General features: G+C 45.8%; 1 protein-coding gene across 1 annotated transcript in view; it reads right to left on the bottom strand.

The window, feature by feature from the left end:
- Positions 1–1,869: 1,869 nt before the first annotated feature.
- The window catches only part of CCNF (cyclin F), a 28,086-nt gene continuing 13,210 nt past the window's right edge, over positions 1,870–16,745 (bottom strand). The window contains exons 9-17 of the mRNA XM_088148171.1: positions 16,572–16,723; positions 15,230–15,394; positions 14,643–14,766; positions 12,723–12,903; positions 11,069–11,156; positions 9,564–9,663; positions 6,269–6,393; positions 4,981–5,150; positions 1,870–3,085 (exon numbers count right to left, since the gene is read on the bottom strand). Coding sequence (XP_088004297.1) covers positions 2,646–3,085; positions 4,981–5,150; positions 6,269–6,393; positions 9,564–9,663; positions 11,069–11,156; positions 12,723–12,903; positions 14,643–14,766; positions 15,230–15,394; positions 16,572–16,723 — 1,545 coding nt within the window. The 3' untranslated portion in view covers positions 1,870–2,645. The remainder of the gene's footprint in view (positions 3,086–4,980; positions 5,151–6,268; positions 6,394–9,563; positions 9,664–11,068; positions 11,157–12,722; positions 12,904–14,642; positions 14,767–15,229; positions 15,395–16,571; positions 16,724–16,745) is intronic.

Here is a 16,745-nt window from a genome sequence, read left to right as displayed (position 1 = left end):
GTGCTTTAAATTAAACCCACCCCTCTATTCCATGATAAAGCCATGACCCTATTTTCCCCAAGCCGCCTGCAATGCCTGTCAACCGAACCCCTAGGGGGCAGTAGGTCCTGCACACTCAATACATTGCCCTATTTTTCCCATTCACCCTGGAGAACCCCAATGAGCCAACGGGCAGTATTGAATATTGCAGGCTCCAGAGCTCAGTTGGGGCAATGCATTTATTGCATAGGACATATCACCCCCTGGTGGCTCCCTGGGGTATTGCAGGCTCAATTGGGAAAGCAGAGCAATGCATTTATTTATCATAAAGAACATACACCTTGGTAGCTCACTTATTAATTAAATTTATACGCCGCTCATCTCCCGCAGAGATGGGGTCCTATCTCTGATCCTCCAGCAAGCCCCCAAGGGCAGTGCATACAATACAGTCCATTATATTGCCCTATATTCCCCACTGAGCCTGCAATAAGTCACATAGTGGGCAGTACATCCTATAGATAGTGTTTCTCAACCTGGGCAACTTTGATGTCTGGACTTCAACTCCTAGAATTCCCCAGCCAGCGGAAGTCCACACGTCTTAAAGCGGCCAGCTTTGCTGGCTGGGGAATTCTGGGAGTTGAAGTCGAGACATATCAATGTTGTCCAGGTGGAGAAACACTGCTATTGATTCAATACTCCAGTCATCCCCGATATTGCACTCAGTTGCAACCAAGCCATTACCCCTGTTTAGGCACAGGGTAGTGTGCAAACAAATTTGTGCTACACAGCACAGTTAAACATGCCACAGCTTAGCGTGACCATTCTGTTTCCACATGTGTCAAGGCTAAAACAAGAGCCGCAACTGATTGATCCCTCCCGTTCAGACGTTGGGAGTGTGCCTCAAAGCAGGATCTCAAAATGATGCACTGTAAGGAGTCAGGAGTTCGTATATAAAGTTCGTTTTTATATAAAAAAAAAAATCACTAGCCAACATGAACAGTCATTGACATTACTCTGAAAAAAAAAAAATAACACCTCATCGAGCAGGTCCAATATTCCTCAAATTCATGCAGTCTTCAACACATCCCTTTTTAAAATCTTGGTATGTAGTCTATGGAGGCATAATTCACTGGGGGCGGGGGGGAAACCCTTTTTTTCCAGACCCCAATTGGACGATACAACATACAACTAAAACCATTATCTACTGGTCACATATAGACGGAAAAGAAGTGGTTAGTTTCTTCTATGATATTCAGGGCCATCTAGCTAAGATGCTTTGTTACATGTTTGGCTGTTCTAGAGAACGGGGCGCCCCGGAACCAGCTATTTTTTTTAAGGGCTTTTCAGAATTTCTAGCCTCCTGTTGAATCGATGCGCACGGGCTTCACTTCCATCACCGGCATCACACGGCAGGTGCCCCCCCTGCTCCACGTATGCGGCGGTCATCATGGTCGTGGGGCAGCCGGACGCGACGGGATTGCCTTTTTAGGCTGGAAAGGACAGGTGAAATCAGAGAAAGGAAGGGGACAGGGGAGAGAAGAATGAGAAGAAGAGGATGATAAAGGAACGTTGGGGGTGGAAATCCGTTAAGAAACAGTGTGCGAACTGAAGGGACGAGATGCATTTCCTAAATAGCTTTAGGATACTGGTCATATTGATTATTACAAACAGAAAGACAGGAAAGATAATCAAATACATACAAAGACAAATAACTGGTAAACAATGGCAACATGTTCTCCAATGAACTGCAAGATCCGTTGTTCTAGAGCAGGGTTTCCCAACCTCGGCCGCTTTAAGACGTGTGGACTTCAACTCCCAGAATTCCCCAGCCAGAATATGCTGGCTGAGGAATTCTGGGAGTTGAAGTCCACACGTCTTTAAGTGGCCGAGGTTGGGAAACGCTGCTCCCGAGCGCTCTTCCCCAATCTGGTGCCCTCCGGGGGTAGCCCAAGGATTTGGAAAACTGTCACATCAGGAAAGGCAATTTGAGAGTGACAAAAATGTAAAAGAGGTAGTATTTCCGCCACAAAATAAGACCACAGGCCAAGCAGCCAAGAAAACATTGCTCCCCACCCTCCCAAGATGAGGGCCGGATGAAAATATTCAGCCCGCTTTTATTAATCTTTGCAGGGAATATCCATCAAGGAGATGCTTGCATTTTGCAGATGCCAAGGATCCGTTTTTTGTGTGCCTAATCCCCTCGCCTTCATTTCATGGGGAAGTTGCTTTAACAGCAAGAAGAAGGAAGGTCTATTCATTGAGGATCGCTTCTGAATTGTTCAGATGAACGGGGTTAGGACTGAGCTAATCACCACCTTGGGCGTTAAGCAAGATTTACTCGGTAACCTTATTTGGCACGCAGGCAAACCCAACCTATACTAGGAAGACTATGATTTGGTCTGGAGGAGAGGTAGGACCTCCATGTGGCATCTTAGGTAGGACCTCCATGTTACATGTCTTAGCGTCTTCACCTTTGATTTGGCTACTGGGGTGAGATGTAGCGAGGGCAGTGACCTTGGGAAAAGCTGACAGCCGTGTTAGGGGAGTCAGGAACAGCCACGGGAAGCGTAGAGAGTGATGACATGCAGCAACCAAACCTCAGTACACCTCCCATCTTTGCTCCTGCTTTGGAGGATCTTGAAGTTCTGGGAAACAGCCTCCGGGCATCAGAGGCTTAAGAAGCCCAAGCTGTTCTTCTCTTCTTCAATGTATTCTGTCACATTTTTCCGTTTGGCTTGTCTCCCGCCAGACTGGCCGCCGGCAGAGTGTAAACATGATTCTGAGCGCGAGGGCAGCGGTAGGGTTTTATCCCTGGCCAGCCTCAGAGGCTGCACAGAACTCGCTTTGGGAAATGTGCGGAAGGGGCCATCAGTAGCAGAAGGGGGGCTGGTGCTGTTGACCGAGGCATAGCCAGAGCTGGCCTCACGGGGAGAGGTTTGGATGGTGGGGCACTCGTTGCCCTCGTTGGGCTGGTCATAATGCTTGAAGATGTACTGACATCCTTCTTTGGAAAGGCTCTCTTCATCGCTGGATTCTTGGCAACAGCAAGGCTTCCCGGGATCCAGATGTGCTAGAGTTCCATCCAGAATTCCAGTGGGAGCTGTAACTACACAGCGGAAAAGAAGAAGAAGAAAACCCTTATGATAAGGTGGTCAAACGCATGCTGAGGAAATCAAACCGAGACTAAGCCAGGGCGATCTGCTTTTGGGCTCTAGAGCTAGCCGAGTTGGTTTTCTTAAAATTAACCTCCGGCAGAGTTCAGCAAAGGTTTTTCTTCCTTTTTATGTGACTGCCGTTTGTAAAAGAGAAATATAGAAAACCCAAGCTAAAGGAATAAATAAAAAAGCCTGACAGCCAACACATTAATTAGTTATGGAAAGGTAGTAGCCAAGCAAGGAAAATAAAACATTTAAACAGGAAAAAAAAAAGTAACATCTAACATGTTCATTAGTTATGAATGGTAATACCCAAAGAAGGAAAATAAAATGTTAAACAGAAAAATAGCAGTAATATTCAAGACGTTAATTATGAAATGGTACTAGCCAAAGAAAATAAAAGTTAAACCGAAAAAAAACCAGTAATATCCAATACATTATAAAACTGTAATACCAAAATAAAGAAAAATAAAAAAATAAAAGTTGAACAAACAGAAAAAAACTAAAAAAGTAACATACTAAATTAAAATATATCACCTAAATATATCACATATTCATTTAATCATTTAATCATGATGCACGAAGCTGTGCATAAAAATTTCTCTGGAATTCAGCAAAGTTTGCCAGCAGAGAGACCAAAACTAGTGAAAAACATTGTCCAAAGAGTTGAAGTCTAGCATGGTTGGCTAATCTTGCCCACTTATGCTTTTTAAAAACATAATTTAAAAAAATGTTATCTTTGAAGCTCAGCAGATGCCGTTCAGGGCCACGGGGACAATCGTGACGTCAAAGGGGTCGCAGTACTGACTGTAACATACAGTGAGCAAACAAACTCAAAATAAAATAAGCCACCTTGCATGATTCTGTTTCTACGGTTCATAATTTTCTGCCCTTCCACACCATCCAGCTATTTCTGTATGGTTTACAAAATAAAGAATCCAAAGCATAAAATATCCAAGCTGAGCGATGAAACTAAGATCTGGCCACAGAATTAAAGGAAGAATGAAAGTACAGTGGTACCTTGGGTCACGAACGCTTCTGTTCACGAACAATTTGGGTCACGAACAGCACCGTTCGCAAAATTTTGCTTCCATTCGTGAACTCCGCATCGGGTGACGAACACCACCCGCGGCCATCTTCCCTGCTCTGACATGTGGTCGTGGCTTCCTGTAGGGAGGGGGACTCTCCCTCCAAACCATAACCGCCTCCCCACCCGCCTTCCTGTCCTCCACACCAGAAGTCGCCTTGAGCAAGGTTAGTGTTCTCTCTCTTCATACTATACTGTGCTGTACTTTGTTTCATATTTTTGTGGTTTTAAAAAAAATACATATGGTTCAGAACGGATTAACCGTATTTGCATTGAACCTTATGGGAAAATTTGATTTGGGTCGTGACCAAAATTGGTTGGCGACCAAATTCGTAGGGGTCAGAACAGATTGACCGTATTTACATTGAACCTTATGGGAAAATTTGATTCGGGTCGCGACCAATTCGGTTCGCGACCAGAGTCGCGGAACGAATTAAGTTCGTGACCCGAGGTACCACTGTACTTAAAAGAAAGAAGATCTGTAGCTCAGGGTCGAATGGTGGAGTCCTTGGGGTTCTCTGAGCTTGGTTGTTTTCTTGCAGACATTTCATTACCCTACTAGGTAACATTTTCAGTGCTAGAAGGGTTAGGGTCAGATTATCTTCTGGCACTGAAGATGTTACCTATTAGGGCAATGAAACGTCTGCAAGAAAATAACCAAGCTCAGAGAACCCCAAGGACTCCAAAGAATGAAAGCCTTGGAAGTTGCATTTTTACCACAAAGATACCATTACAGGAGGAGAGAAACAGGGACTTTACCGTCTCCATCCTTCTCGCCTTCACTTTCTTGATCTCCTTCATATCCCGAGCAAGCATCCAAGCTCCAGTCCAAGAAATTATCCAGAAGGCTTTCCTCTTGGTTGGACAGTTCAGCCGTGGGGGTGGTGACAAAGCTGCCCCTGTCCTCCTGGATGCTGTCTTCTCTTCTCCTGCAAAGGGAACACCACCATGAACAACCCTCTTTTGCAGAAGAGGTAAGCCCAGGATGATCTGATCCTGCATCTCCGGAGTCAAGGCCTGGCATGTGTGCACCCGCATGTGAGGAAAGTCAAGAGTGCAGCTGCAATCATGCCTTGCAAGCCCATGCAAATGTATGTGAAAAACACATTAGTTATGAAATGGTAATGGTCAAACCAAGGAAAATAAGTTAAACAGGAAAAAAAAAGATAAAAACTAAGTTAAGCAGAAAAAAAACAGAAAAAAACCCCAATCCAACACATTAATTAGTGATGAAATGGTAACTTGCATGGCATGACTGCAGCTCCATCTTGATTTTTTTTAATCCCCATCCCACCCCAGGACCTGTAATGTAACCTGGTTTTGTTACAATCTGGGGGCTGTAGGCACTAATCCTACAGCCCCCAGATTGAAAGAGGCTAAATTGTTCACATCCTTTCTAAAGCTTTGGGGTGGGGGTGGGCTTAAAACTAGGGACCTTCCCTGACTGAGACAAGGACCTGAACCCAGTTCTTTCCACTCTTAGTCCAGCGCCTTCACCAGTACTCCTCAAAGGCTCTTGGGCTGTAATGGTATGTGAGAAAGACCCTGGGAGACAGGGCCAAGAGACCCTGCCAAGGGAATGGTCAGATAAGAGACAGCATAGCCTACAGCTGGGTAGTAGGTGAGCCAAGAGGCTTCGAAGGGACTCTTCTTAGTTTCTTGGGCTGAGTTTTGGGAAACTAATAATCACTATAGACCAGTGTTTCTCAACCTTGGCAACTTTCAGATGAGTGGATTTCAATTCCCAGAATTCCCTAGCTAACATGCTGGCTGGGGAATTCTGGGAGTTGAAATCCACCCATCTGAAAGTTGCCAAGGTTGCGAAGCACTGCTATAGACCCAAGGAAAGGGAAACTGTAGGGCCACCTAGACATTTCCCAACAGCATCCCTCACCATTGGCCCAACCTTTCTCTTCCCCGAGACCCCGCGGGACCACAAGCTTGGCCCAGAGCCGCTGCTCCCCTTTGGGGTTGGAGATCATGATTCTGCTGTCCACGCAGCCCCTGCCTCCTCCCAATTCCATCGGAACCCAAGGACTGAACTCACCTTTTAGAACGTTTGCCTGATGGGGAAGTGAGGAAGGTTTCCACGGCGTTCACGTACGAGGATCCGGGCTCTGGGTCTTCCTGTTTCACTCCTAGCAAGGAGCAGAGCTGGCTGTAGCTCATCACCTAGAACAACAGGGCAATGGAGGTGGCATGCTGTATCCATCCTGGCATCCAAATTGCCCCTTGCTGCCAAGCATTTGGCCATTCTTTCTACCCACCCCCCAAGAAACACTCGCTTCTTCAATTGCTCTCGGGCTTAGTTACCAGATAGTCCTCACTTAGCAACCACATTGGGACTGGTAACTCCGTCGTATCATGTGACTGCAAAGGATTTACGGCCTCACTTTCCCTGTGGTTGTTATGTGAGACATCACGACTTCACTGGCGGCTTCTCCATTGACTCTGCTTGTTGGAAACCAGCTGTGAAGTATACAAATGGCAATCACACGACCACAGGATACTGCGACGGTTATATATGCGAGGATTGGCTCCAAGTTTGGAGCCAATCCAAGATTGGCTCGTAAGTTCAGTTGCTAAATGAGGTGGTCAGTAAGTGAGGAATACCTGTAACCAACATCTGCCACAGTTAGTGGTCACTGGTGCAATTCTATGTGTACTTGCATGGAAAGAAACTCATTTTCCCACTAGCTTACATCAGCTGCCCAGCAAAGAACCTGGATGCTTCAGAGATGTACAAAATGTTTTGTGCATGAACCCTTCTGTTTTTTAAATTTAATTTAATTAATTTAGTTTAAACATATACAATTCAGAAGACAATCTTTAATCTTTTTTTTTTTTTTAAACTGAAAAGAACAAACTAGAAATACAGACTAAGGAATAAAAGAAAAAAGAAATCTACCTTATATTTTATATTTATCAATAGTCACTGGTTTTCTAATGAATTCACTACTATATCATGAATAGTGCAAAGTATTATTGTAAGATATCACAAAATCTCTGCCATCGTAATATCTATTGCTGCATCCTTTGATTAGTAGAAAATATTGCCTTTTCCAAAACAGATGTGCATAGACCCTCTTGTACATGGAATAGACAATATTGGGTGGGCTGTGCCAGGATCAAAACACATGTGTTCCATTCAGGCATGAACCTGGAACATGAATGTTTCATCTGGACGCAGAAACCCAGAATATATGTGTCACAGATAAGTCATGGTGGTCAGTCATGGCTGGTCAGATAAGTCATGGTGGATTCAAGCACAAAAGGTAGGGGGGAACCTGAGCTGGCTGGTGTACAGGATGTGCAAAGGCAGAGGGAAAGAGGAGAAACTGCCTCACCCAACTCATTCCTAAGTCCCTTTTGGATTTACTCAAACGAAATCCCAAACTACCAGAACAGTCCAGCTCTCTGTTCAGCCTGTCAGCCCTTAGAGATAGTCCAGACAAGAAGTTCCAACCATGAGTACTAACACTACCATTATTGTAAGGTTACATTAACAGAGTTTTGCAGGTCTGAAAGCACATCTTTTCCTCCTCGCCTTTACAGCTCAAGAAACTAGGAAGGGCCCCTTCTGAGATGTTTGCCATGTCCCCATTCCTTCTGTGGGCTCAGCTGCCTCTGATCTGACCATTGTCTAGCCTGCAGCTCTTCCTCCTGTCTCCCAAGGTCATTCCCACATATCATTACAGGTAGGGAATCATAGCTTTGAATAGTCCTCCAGGTAGAAATGTTCTGTTAGTGGTGAGTAGGTGCTAACACCAGAGGGACTCTTTTTGCACAGTTCTTGCTAGCTAGAATTTCTTTTCTTGGCAGGGGAAGGGTTTTATTTTTACAGGGACAATATAATTTAAGTATGTAATTCTAACCATTCTTTCTGCAGGCTCAGCTGCCTCTTATCTGACCATTGCCTGGTCATAGCTCTTCCTCCTCCTCCTGTCTCTCAAGGACATTCTCACAGACCATTACACAGCTAGACCTGGCTTGAATGGCCTGGAAGAAACTTCCAAGCCACAATACGTTTGTTCCATGTGTGAACGAAAGCACATTTTCCAGTTTGTGCAAACCCTTGCAAATCTTATTTTGCTGCCACTTGTATCAGTGAGGAAGGCCGAGTTAAGAAGCTGACCCTGCAGGGATTCTGAGCGTGCTATTTTATCATTGTAGGGTCTCTCAAGAGAATCTTGGAAGCGTCATCAAAAGCTTCACTGCTCCCTTTTTAAGGGGGCCAAGGTCAAGTGGGCCTGTTCTGAGTCTCTTTTCCATGGTTTCCCGGCCCTGCTCAGGGCAGAGCAACTGTTTCCCAATCTCCTACCTCCTTCTCAAGGCCATAACTAAATTCCTCTATACAATGTTTCTCAACTTCAGCAACATGAAGAGGTGTGGACTTCAACTCCCAGAATTCCCCCAGCCAACATGCTGGGAGTTGAAGTCCAGATATCTTCATGTTGCTGAGGTTGAGAAACATTGCTCCATAGCAGTGTTTCTCAACCTTGGGAACTTTAAGATGTGCGGACTTCAACCCCCAGTATTCTCCCAGCCAACATGCTGGGAGTAGAAGTCCAGATATCTTCATGTTGCTGAGGTTGAGAAACATTGCTCCATAGCAGTGTTTCTCAACCTTGGGAACTTTAAGATGTGCAGACTTCAACTCCCAGTATTCCCCCAGCCAACATGCTGGGAGTAGAAGTCCAGATATCTTCATGTTGCTGAGGTTGAGAAACATTGCTCCATAGCAGTGTTTCTCAACCTTGGGAACTTTAAGATGTGCGGACTTCAACTCCCAGTATTCCCCCAGCCAACATGCTGGGAGTAGAAGTCCAGATATCTTCATGTTGCTGAGGTTGAGAAACATTGCTCCATAGCAGTGTTTCTCAACCTTGGGAACTTTAAGATGTGCGGACTTCATCTCCCAGTATTCCCCCAGCCAACATGCTGGGAGTAGAAGTCCAGATATCTTCATGTTGCTGAGGTCGAGAAACACTGCTCTATACCATGGAAGCAATTATATCCTGAAAGAAATACAAATAACTAAAAGAACAGTCTTCCCCGCCAGGATTGCTTTTTATTACATTGTTCTTCATTTTCCTTTTCATATCTAAGAGACAGGATGACTTCATTCTTCTTACTAATCTATAATGCGGCTTGCTTACTGGGGCTTAGCCTGTTGTATAAATCCAGCTCAACCGTTGTGAAAACAAAACAGGGTTTACCATGCACCAGCACTGTCAATTAGCATTATCTCTGAGTCAACTGGCAGCCAATTTCATTTCTCCCCCCCGCCCGCCAAAAATGATGCTCCACTTTCGCCCTACGGACAAAGGCATTTAACCTACCTCTTCCTTTCCAATTTCTTCATAGCGCTTATCCTCAAATCGTTGCTTCACAGCAGTAAGGGACACCTGCCTATAATCTTTGGGAACATCTTCATGGAAGCTGGGAAGAGAAAAATCCGGAATCCAATTCTGGTTTTACATTTCACGGACTTATTCCCCATTCTTACTACAGTGGCCAGAAGCAAGGAAGAGGAACCCTTCCTTCTTTCTAATAAAACAGGACACTCCATCTCCCCCCAAATCTTCACTGGCCCTGTTGGATGCCCTTCCTAAAAATCCCCCAAAATAATAGCTTTTCAAATGACTGGGAGGAGAAATGAACTCTACTCCATCTGAACTCTACTGGATTAACTTCATCTGAAAAAAAATTAAATTGTTACTGGATCCTTGAGGATCTTGGCAGAAGAGATACCAAGAGACTGTTAAGAGCATGTAATAAGGAGATACACTAAAGTAGAATTAGCTCATCCGGTTGTGATTCCTATCTGGTTTACCCTTTACTTTATTGTAAAGCTACATCGGCAGGATCTTGCAAGTCTGAAAGTACAATTCTCCTGCCAGCTCCTTTACAGCCCGAGAAACTAAGGAGGGTCCCTTCTGAGCTCTTGCCTCACCTATTATCCAGCTTTGGGCTATGCCATCTCTTATCTGACCATTCCCTTGGCAGCGTCTCTTGGCCCAGTCTCCCAAGGTCTTTCTTGTATACCATTATACTCATCTTTGTGGTCTGAGAGAAGGAAGCTATGGGGCAAACGCCTGCAGTAAAGGCAACTCCCCAGCGTCTCTCTGGCTGGAACAAAGAAGCCCACAAAAATGCCAGGCCTGCCTCCATCACTGCAGTCTCAGCAGTGAGCTTAGAGGGAATTGGGCCAGCATCGATCAGCAGCGGGTGCAACGGAAGGACTTCCCCCTGTTGGCCAACTGAGGAAAAGCAGTTTGTGGGAGGCCACCAAGCAGTCATAGAGCAACAGGGACAATAACCTTGCTCCAGGGCAGCTGCATGTGAGCTCCAGTGTACCTTCTGCACAAATGCTTGGGTGTTATGGCCAGAGGGCCTGTAGCTAGAGCCTTAGGCAAGGCAAGGCACAGCAGGGAGCCTCTGGCAGGGCAAGGCCAACACTTGGCCTTGGATGGAAGAAGACATCAGGAAGTGTTTGTGGGTTCCTCTGAGAGGTCTGCCCCCAAAATGCATTTATTGCAACTTCAGGAACCATCTCCATGAACCTCTGCAACAACCATGTTTGTAAGAATCCCTTAGTTTTCCCAGGCCTGAGACCTTCAAATAAGTTTGATTACAGCCCTCTCTGTCCCCAGCTAGCCTGGCCATCATTTCTGCCTAACACAGTCCCTTCATGATTCTACCGACATGATGAACATCAGTATCAGCTCTTGCCTAATTTAGAGAACACCCCTGGTTATTTCCCAATGGATGGAGAAACCCATCCACTACTGGTCAGTCACTGAAGCTCGAGTTTGTTGAAGCCCCTCCCTGCCCAAAGGTTTACCACTTTTTGTGGAGACTCAGCACACAGGGCACCAGCTCTTCGAGGGAAAATCCTGTAATTTCAGTTAACTGGCTAGTCCAAGGATGAGCTGGAGACAGCACAAACGAAAAGACAAACATCAGTATTGCTATTTTGTTCCTTCTGCACAGCTTAGCTTAACTTCATCTTGATTCAGGAAAAACTCTGATCTATTAACAATGGATGACAACCTCAAGAGCTGTTGAACCCACGCCTGAACCTTCTTCTCCATAACTCTTTATAAGCTACCTTTATGTTCCTAACTGAATTTCTCCCTACAGGTAGTCCTCACTTAACATCCATTCATTTAGTGACTGTTCGAAGTTACAATACTAAAAGTGACTTACGATCAGTCCTCGCACTTATGACTGTCAAAGTGTCCCTGTGGTCACGTGATCAAAATTTGGGCACTTAGCAACCAGCTCGCACCTACGATGGTTGCAGCATCCTGGGGTCACCTGATTGCCATTTGCAAACTTCCCAGCCAGCTTCTGGCAAGCAAAGTCAATGGGGAACTGCATAATTCACTTAACGATCGTGTGATTCCCTTAACAACCACGGTAATTTGCTTAATGACCGCTGGAAAAAAGGTTGTAAAATCAGGTCTGATTTGCTTAACAACCAATTTTCAGGTCCCCATTGTGGTTGTTAAGCGAGGACTCCCTGTATCTCTTTTTGCAGCCAGCTTTACTTTCCAGGTCAGTTCCAAAATGAAGAGCCACCCACGAAATTCAACACTACTTTGTTTTCACTTTATTGTCATATTCATCTGGATACCACTGATGTTTGAAGCAACAACTTCAACAAATACTTATAGTTCTCTCAGTCTTTCACTATGGTATTCCATTTGGGATCAAAACCTTTTCTTGGTTCATCTCTCCCTCTTGGAGGTTATCCAAGTGGACGTGGGTAATCCTTATTGGTTCTTGTAATTCACTAACAAGATGGAGTTTATACATCATATTTTTCCATGATGTGTTTCTTGGATTCTTTATTCATTAAGGGTAATGGTATGTGGGAATGACCTTGGGAGACAGGAGGAAGAGCTGCAGGCTAGACAATGGTCAGATAAGAGGCAGCTGAGCCCACAGAAGGAATGGGGAAATGGCAAACGTCGCAGAAGGGACCCTCCCTAGTTTCCTGGACTGTAAAGGCAAGGGGGAGAGACGTACTTTCAGACTTGCCAGATTCTGTTAATGTAACCTTGCAAGAAAGTTAGAGCTAGTACTTCTGGGTGTGCTTCTTACAAGGTTGACTTCAATCTTGCAAGTCTCCAGTTCTCTTCCAAAGAGAGGAGAGGCAAAAGACCCCACTCGGAATTTTAGGAATGGCCTCTGATCCCCAGGGGACTCCTCTGTTTGCCGAGCACCCAGCAGCAACGTTGTTGTAACACCAACAGCAAGTAGATGTACAAGGGGCCAATTTGCAGATTGCCACGATACAACTAACCCAACAGCTGGGACAGAACTGGCCTTGACCCGCAGCAGCATGGCAACATGTGGCTCTTCCTCCCGTCTCCCAAGGTCATTTTCACGTTCCATTCCATCAAGCCAAGCTTGACAACTGTGATTGATTCAACAGACCATGGTAAACAAACAATGGCTTGGTCTTTCTTCAGATCAGGCCCAAAACTCACCTTGCCTATGCAACACTTTTGCTAACAACAAAGCTGCGGCAGACAAACAGGCAGGGGAATAGACGCAAAGGCCCGTGTTTAAGAGGGAAAGTTCACAGATAAAGCTGTACAGGGATGCAGTTCTTCTCTCCAACGAGACAATGTTCAGTAGCACTTCTTTGTAGTCAACAACAGTAGGGATCTTTGGAAAAAGAAAAGGGAAATAGGAGGTGCCAAGTCAAATACGTTCACAACCCAGGCGAGATCTAAGGAGAACACAAAGCCTCCAGAAGACATCTTCTGATGTGTAGCGGTTTATTTTAAATTTTTCGATATTTATTTATTTTTAAGGCTTCTAGTCGCTCCCAGCTTCTATTTAAATTTCTAGCCTGCTGTTCTGCACGATGTTTTGAAGCCTGCTAAAGTCAAAACACATAGCACCAATTCCAGAAACTAGAGTGAAAATATTTGTGGTTCCTTCTGGAGGTTACTTGCTTTTATAAATCCAACACTTGTGGGGATGGAAGGGGAGGGGACAGGGAGGGAGGGAGGGGAGGAAGGAAGGAAGGAAGGAGGAGAGGGAGGGAGGGAGGGATGGGAATGGAGGAAGGAAGGGAGGGGGAGGAAGGGAGGGAGGGGAGAGGGAGGGAGGGATGGGAACGGAGGAAGGGAGAGGGAGGGGGAGGAAGGAAGGAGGAGGAAGGGAGGAGAGAGGGAGGAAGGGAGGGAGGGGAACAGAGGAAGGAAGGGAGGGAGGGAGGGATGGGAACGGAGGAAGGAAGGAAGGGAGAGGGAGGGGAGGAAGGAAGGAAGGAGGAGAGGGAGGGAGGGAGGGAGGGAGGGAGGGAGGGATGGGAACGGAGGAAGGAAGGGAGAGGGGGGAGGAAGGAAGGAGGAGGAAGGGAGGAGAGAGGGAGGAAGGGAGGGATGGGAACAGAGGAAGGAAGGGAGGGAGGGAGGGATGGGAACGGAGGAAGGAAGGAAGGGAGAGGGAGGGGGAGGAAGGAAGGAAGGAAGGAAGGAAGGAGGAGCAGAGAGGGAGAGGGGAAGGAGGGAAGGAAGGAAGGGAGAGGGAGGAGGAGGAGGAAGGAAGGAAGGAAGGAAGGAAGGAAGGAAGGAAGGAAGGAAGGAAGGAAGGAAGGAAGGAAGGAGGAGCGAGGGAGGGAGGGAGGGAGGGAGGGAGGGAGGGAGGGAGGAAGGAAGGAAGGAAGGAAGGAAGGAAAGGCATTTTAAATTTTGAATCTGAGCTGAGAAACAGTCACAGCAGAATCAAACAGCTCTAGGAAAAATCAAAGGAGGATTCAATGCTTTTTCCGTGCTGTGATAAGTGAGCACATATGACACTGATGCCCAAAATACATTCCAAACATATCACTTCTAACAAGGCGGCTAGAAACAATTGTAGCTGGAACTGGTAAAACATAGGAAACTCAACTACAGGTGAGTGGGGAACCTGGAGCTGAACAGGATCAAAATCCTGTCTAAACAAGAAATTCATTTTCCACACAAGGCTGTTGGGGAGAGATCAGTAGGATCCCCAGCAAGGGATTGTAAGAGAGAGGCAGCATACACAAATCACTGTGTATTCATTGACAACGGTAAAGAAGGGGAAGCAAAAATGCTGAGATACAAAAAGGCCTGGTTCCCAGAAGAGGCTCATCTGAGAGGCGGCTTACACGGAGACACAAGGGAAATTCAGTTTGTTTTGCTGGATCGGATCAAGATGGGCCTAGCCCAGTGTTGTCCAAACTTGGCCACTTTAAGATGAGTGGACTTCAACTCCCAGAATTCCCCAGCCAGCTGGCTGGCTGGGGAATTCTGGGAGTTGAAGTCCACTCATCTTAAAGTGGCCAAGTTTGGACAACACTGGCCTAGCCCACCATAGCTCCCTATCCAGCAGCTGACGCTTAAGACACAGTTCAAATCTCCACGCAACTTTACCTTTATCCTGCCTTCCAGGGCAGAGATAATCTCCCCCATCATCCTGACCAGGTCTTCGTATTTGTACGTGTTGTCTGTTAACCAAACAGCTTCGCGAATCGTCAGAATCTCTTTGCTAACAAAGCTGCAACAGAAGACCAGTGAGCATCAAAGCCAACCCCAGAAGTACCGGAAGCCCCACCTGCCCAATTCTCGTGGAACCTCCCCCTCCCCCCCCACAAGCAGCTAAGTCACCAGTGCTCGGTCTGATTCCTAAGGGCAGAAGTGGAGAGTCACTAAAAACCAGTCTCAGCAAAACTAACTCCAAGGCACGTGCTGCAGCAGTGCAATGACAGGACCCCGAGTGCTTCTGAAATCAATAGCAAAATACACCCCATCTTTACCTTTCAGATACCTCCTCCCCACCTCTCCATTTGTAGTTGGGTTCCCGAGTCCCCAATTGTTCCACCAATGCCTCAAGAGACATCATTGGCCGCTACGGCCATAGCATTCAGAAACCTTTGGAAACCTCATCAACGACGACAACAGAATTGCTACTACCAGACCAAGCGTCTACCACCAGCACCCCAAAGAGCCACAGGGCTTACCGGGTACAAATAACCATGCACGCAATTCCTAAAAGCTGCAGCCGAGCCCGGGGCACGGGCCTTAGTTTCAAGTACCGGTCCACGCAGCCAATCGTCATATGGAGGCAGAGGCTGGAGAAGTCTTTCATGGTGGCTACTTCCACCAGCCAGTCCACCAAAATGTACCTAAAATAAGGAAGCATGGCAAAGCAGTTAGAAAGAGGGTCATCTTTGCTCCCGGCTGGGAATCCATGATCCCACTGGGCTTCTTTCATCCGAGTCATTTTCCTTTTTCTAAAAAATAATTCTTGCTTAAGATCTATTCATTCAAATCTAAAAAAGGAGAAGAAAGAAAAAAGATAATAAAGGGCAAAGAAGAAAAAGAAAGAAAGGATAACTAAAGAAATCGAAGTAAATGACTTCCGATCTTCTTTTCAACAGATATTACCAAACTCATCATTTCCCCTCCCTCTCAACTATGCCAGAGATCCCTTCAACCCCTTATTTAATCCACATCTTTTTCAGTTGGTAAATTCTTTTTAGCAAAAAGTCCATAGAGGGTTTCCAATCTTTCACATGACTGCCATTTGCAACCTTCCCAGCTGGATTCCAACAACCAAAATCAATGAGGAACCATGGGATTCACTTAATGACCACCGTTATAAAATTGGCTGCGGCCACACAATGCCTCACTTAACAACAAATTTTCTGATCCCTATTGTGGTCGTAAGTCAAGGACTGCCTGTATGTTAACCATTTTTCTCCATCTGCTGTTTCTTTTCTATAAAAAGCTTCCTGTGCTGAGACCAACAGAGGTATCTTTGGGAACAACCTAGTTTGCATTTGTTCCATATTCTTAGTATGGCACTTCTCACATGATGATTTTTTAAAATCCACATTAGTTTTAACCTAACATAAGCATCCAAGTCATATTCCTAAAAAAATCAGTGTTAGCATATCCAGACTTAGGCTTGAAGCATTATAACCATCAAGTTATAGAGTCCAATTGCATTTCTTGCAAGCTTTTAGCACAGTGGGTGGCAACATTTAGGGATGCTCAGAAATCTGGTCTCCTCCCCAAACAGGACCCCCACCCCCTATTCAGCATCATGTTTTTAAAAAATTGGCGGAAACTGGACGAGGTTGCTAAATCCCGTGAGATCTTAACCTTTTAACATCTACTTTGTGCTCCAAACTTTTTTCAGGAGCAACCTGAGACCTAGCAGCTCTTTATTAATGGTGTCCCCCCCCACCCCCCAAATGGGAGATGAGAATTCCCCAAGGAAAAAGACTCGGCTTTCTAGGGTGGTTTTATGCCTGCTGCTCCAGTTAATCGACCGAACGGTGGGAAAGACGTCTTTACCTCATGGTCTCATTCATGCCCTTCTGGACAGTGAAAATGCTTTGCTTGTTCAGAGGCAGAGACGCCTGGAAGAACTGGAAGACCGTCTCGACCGACATTTTGCTTTCCAGACCCAGCTGGTTTCCGTTCCCGCAAGCTTTGGCAAGAGCGATCTGCGCAAGGTAGAAAGCCACT

This window comes from Python bivittatus, unplaced genomic scaffold (assembly GCF_059951505.1).
Source record: "Python bivittatus isolate LINGU-HERP-01145 unplaced genomic scaffold, Pbiv_v1 ctg000560_np1212, whole genome shotgun sequence".
In the NCBI taxonomy this organism is placed as follows: domain Eukaryota; kingdom Metazoa; phylum Chordata; class Lepidosauria; order Squamata; family Pythonidae; genus Python; species Python bivittatus.
Note: the sequence above shows the minus strand (reverse complement) of the source record. Positions and strands in the feature narration are given on the sequence as shown.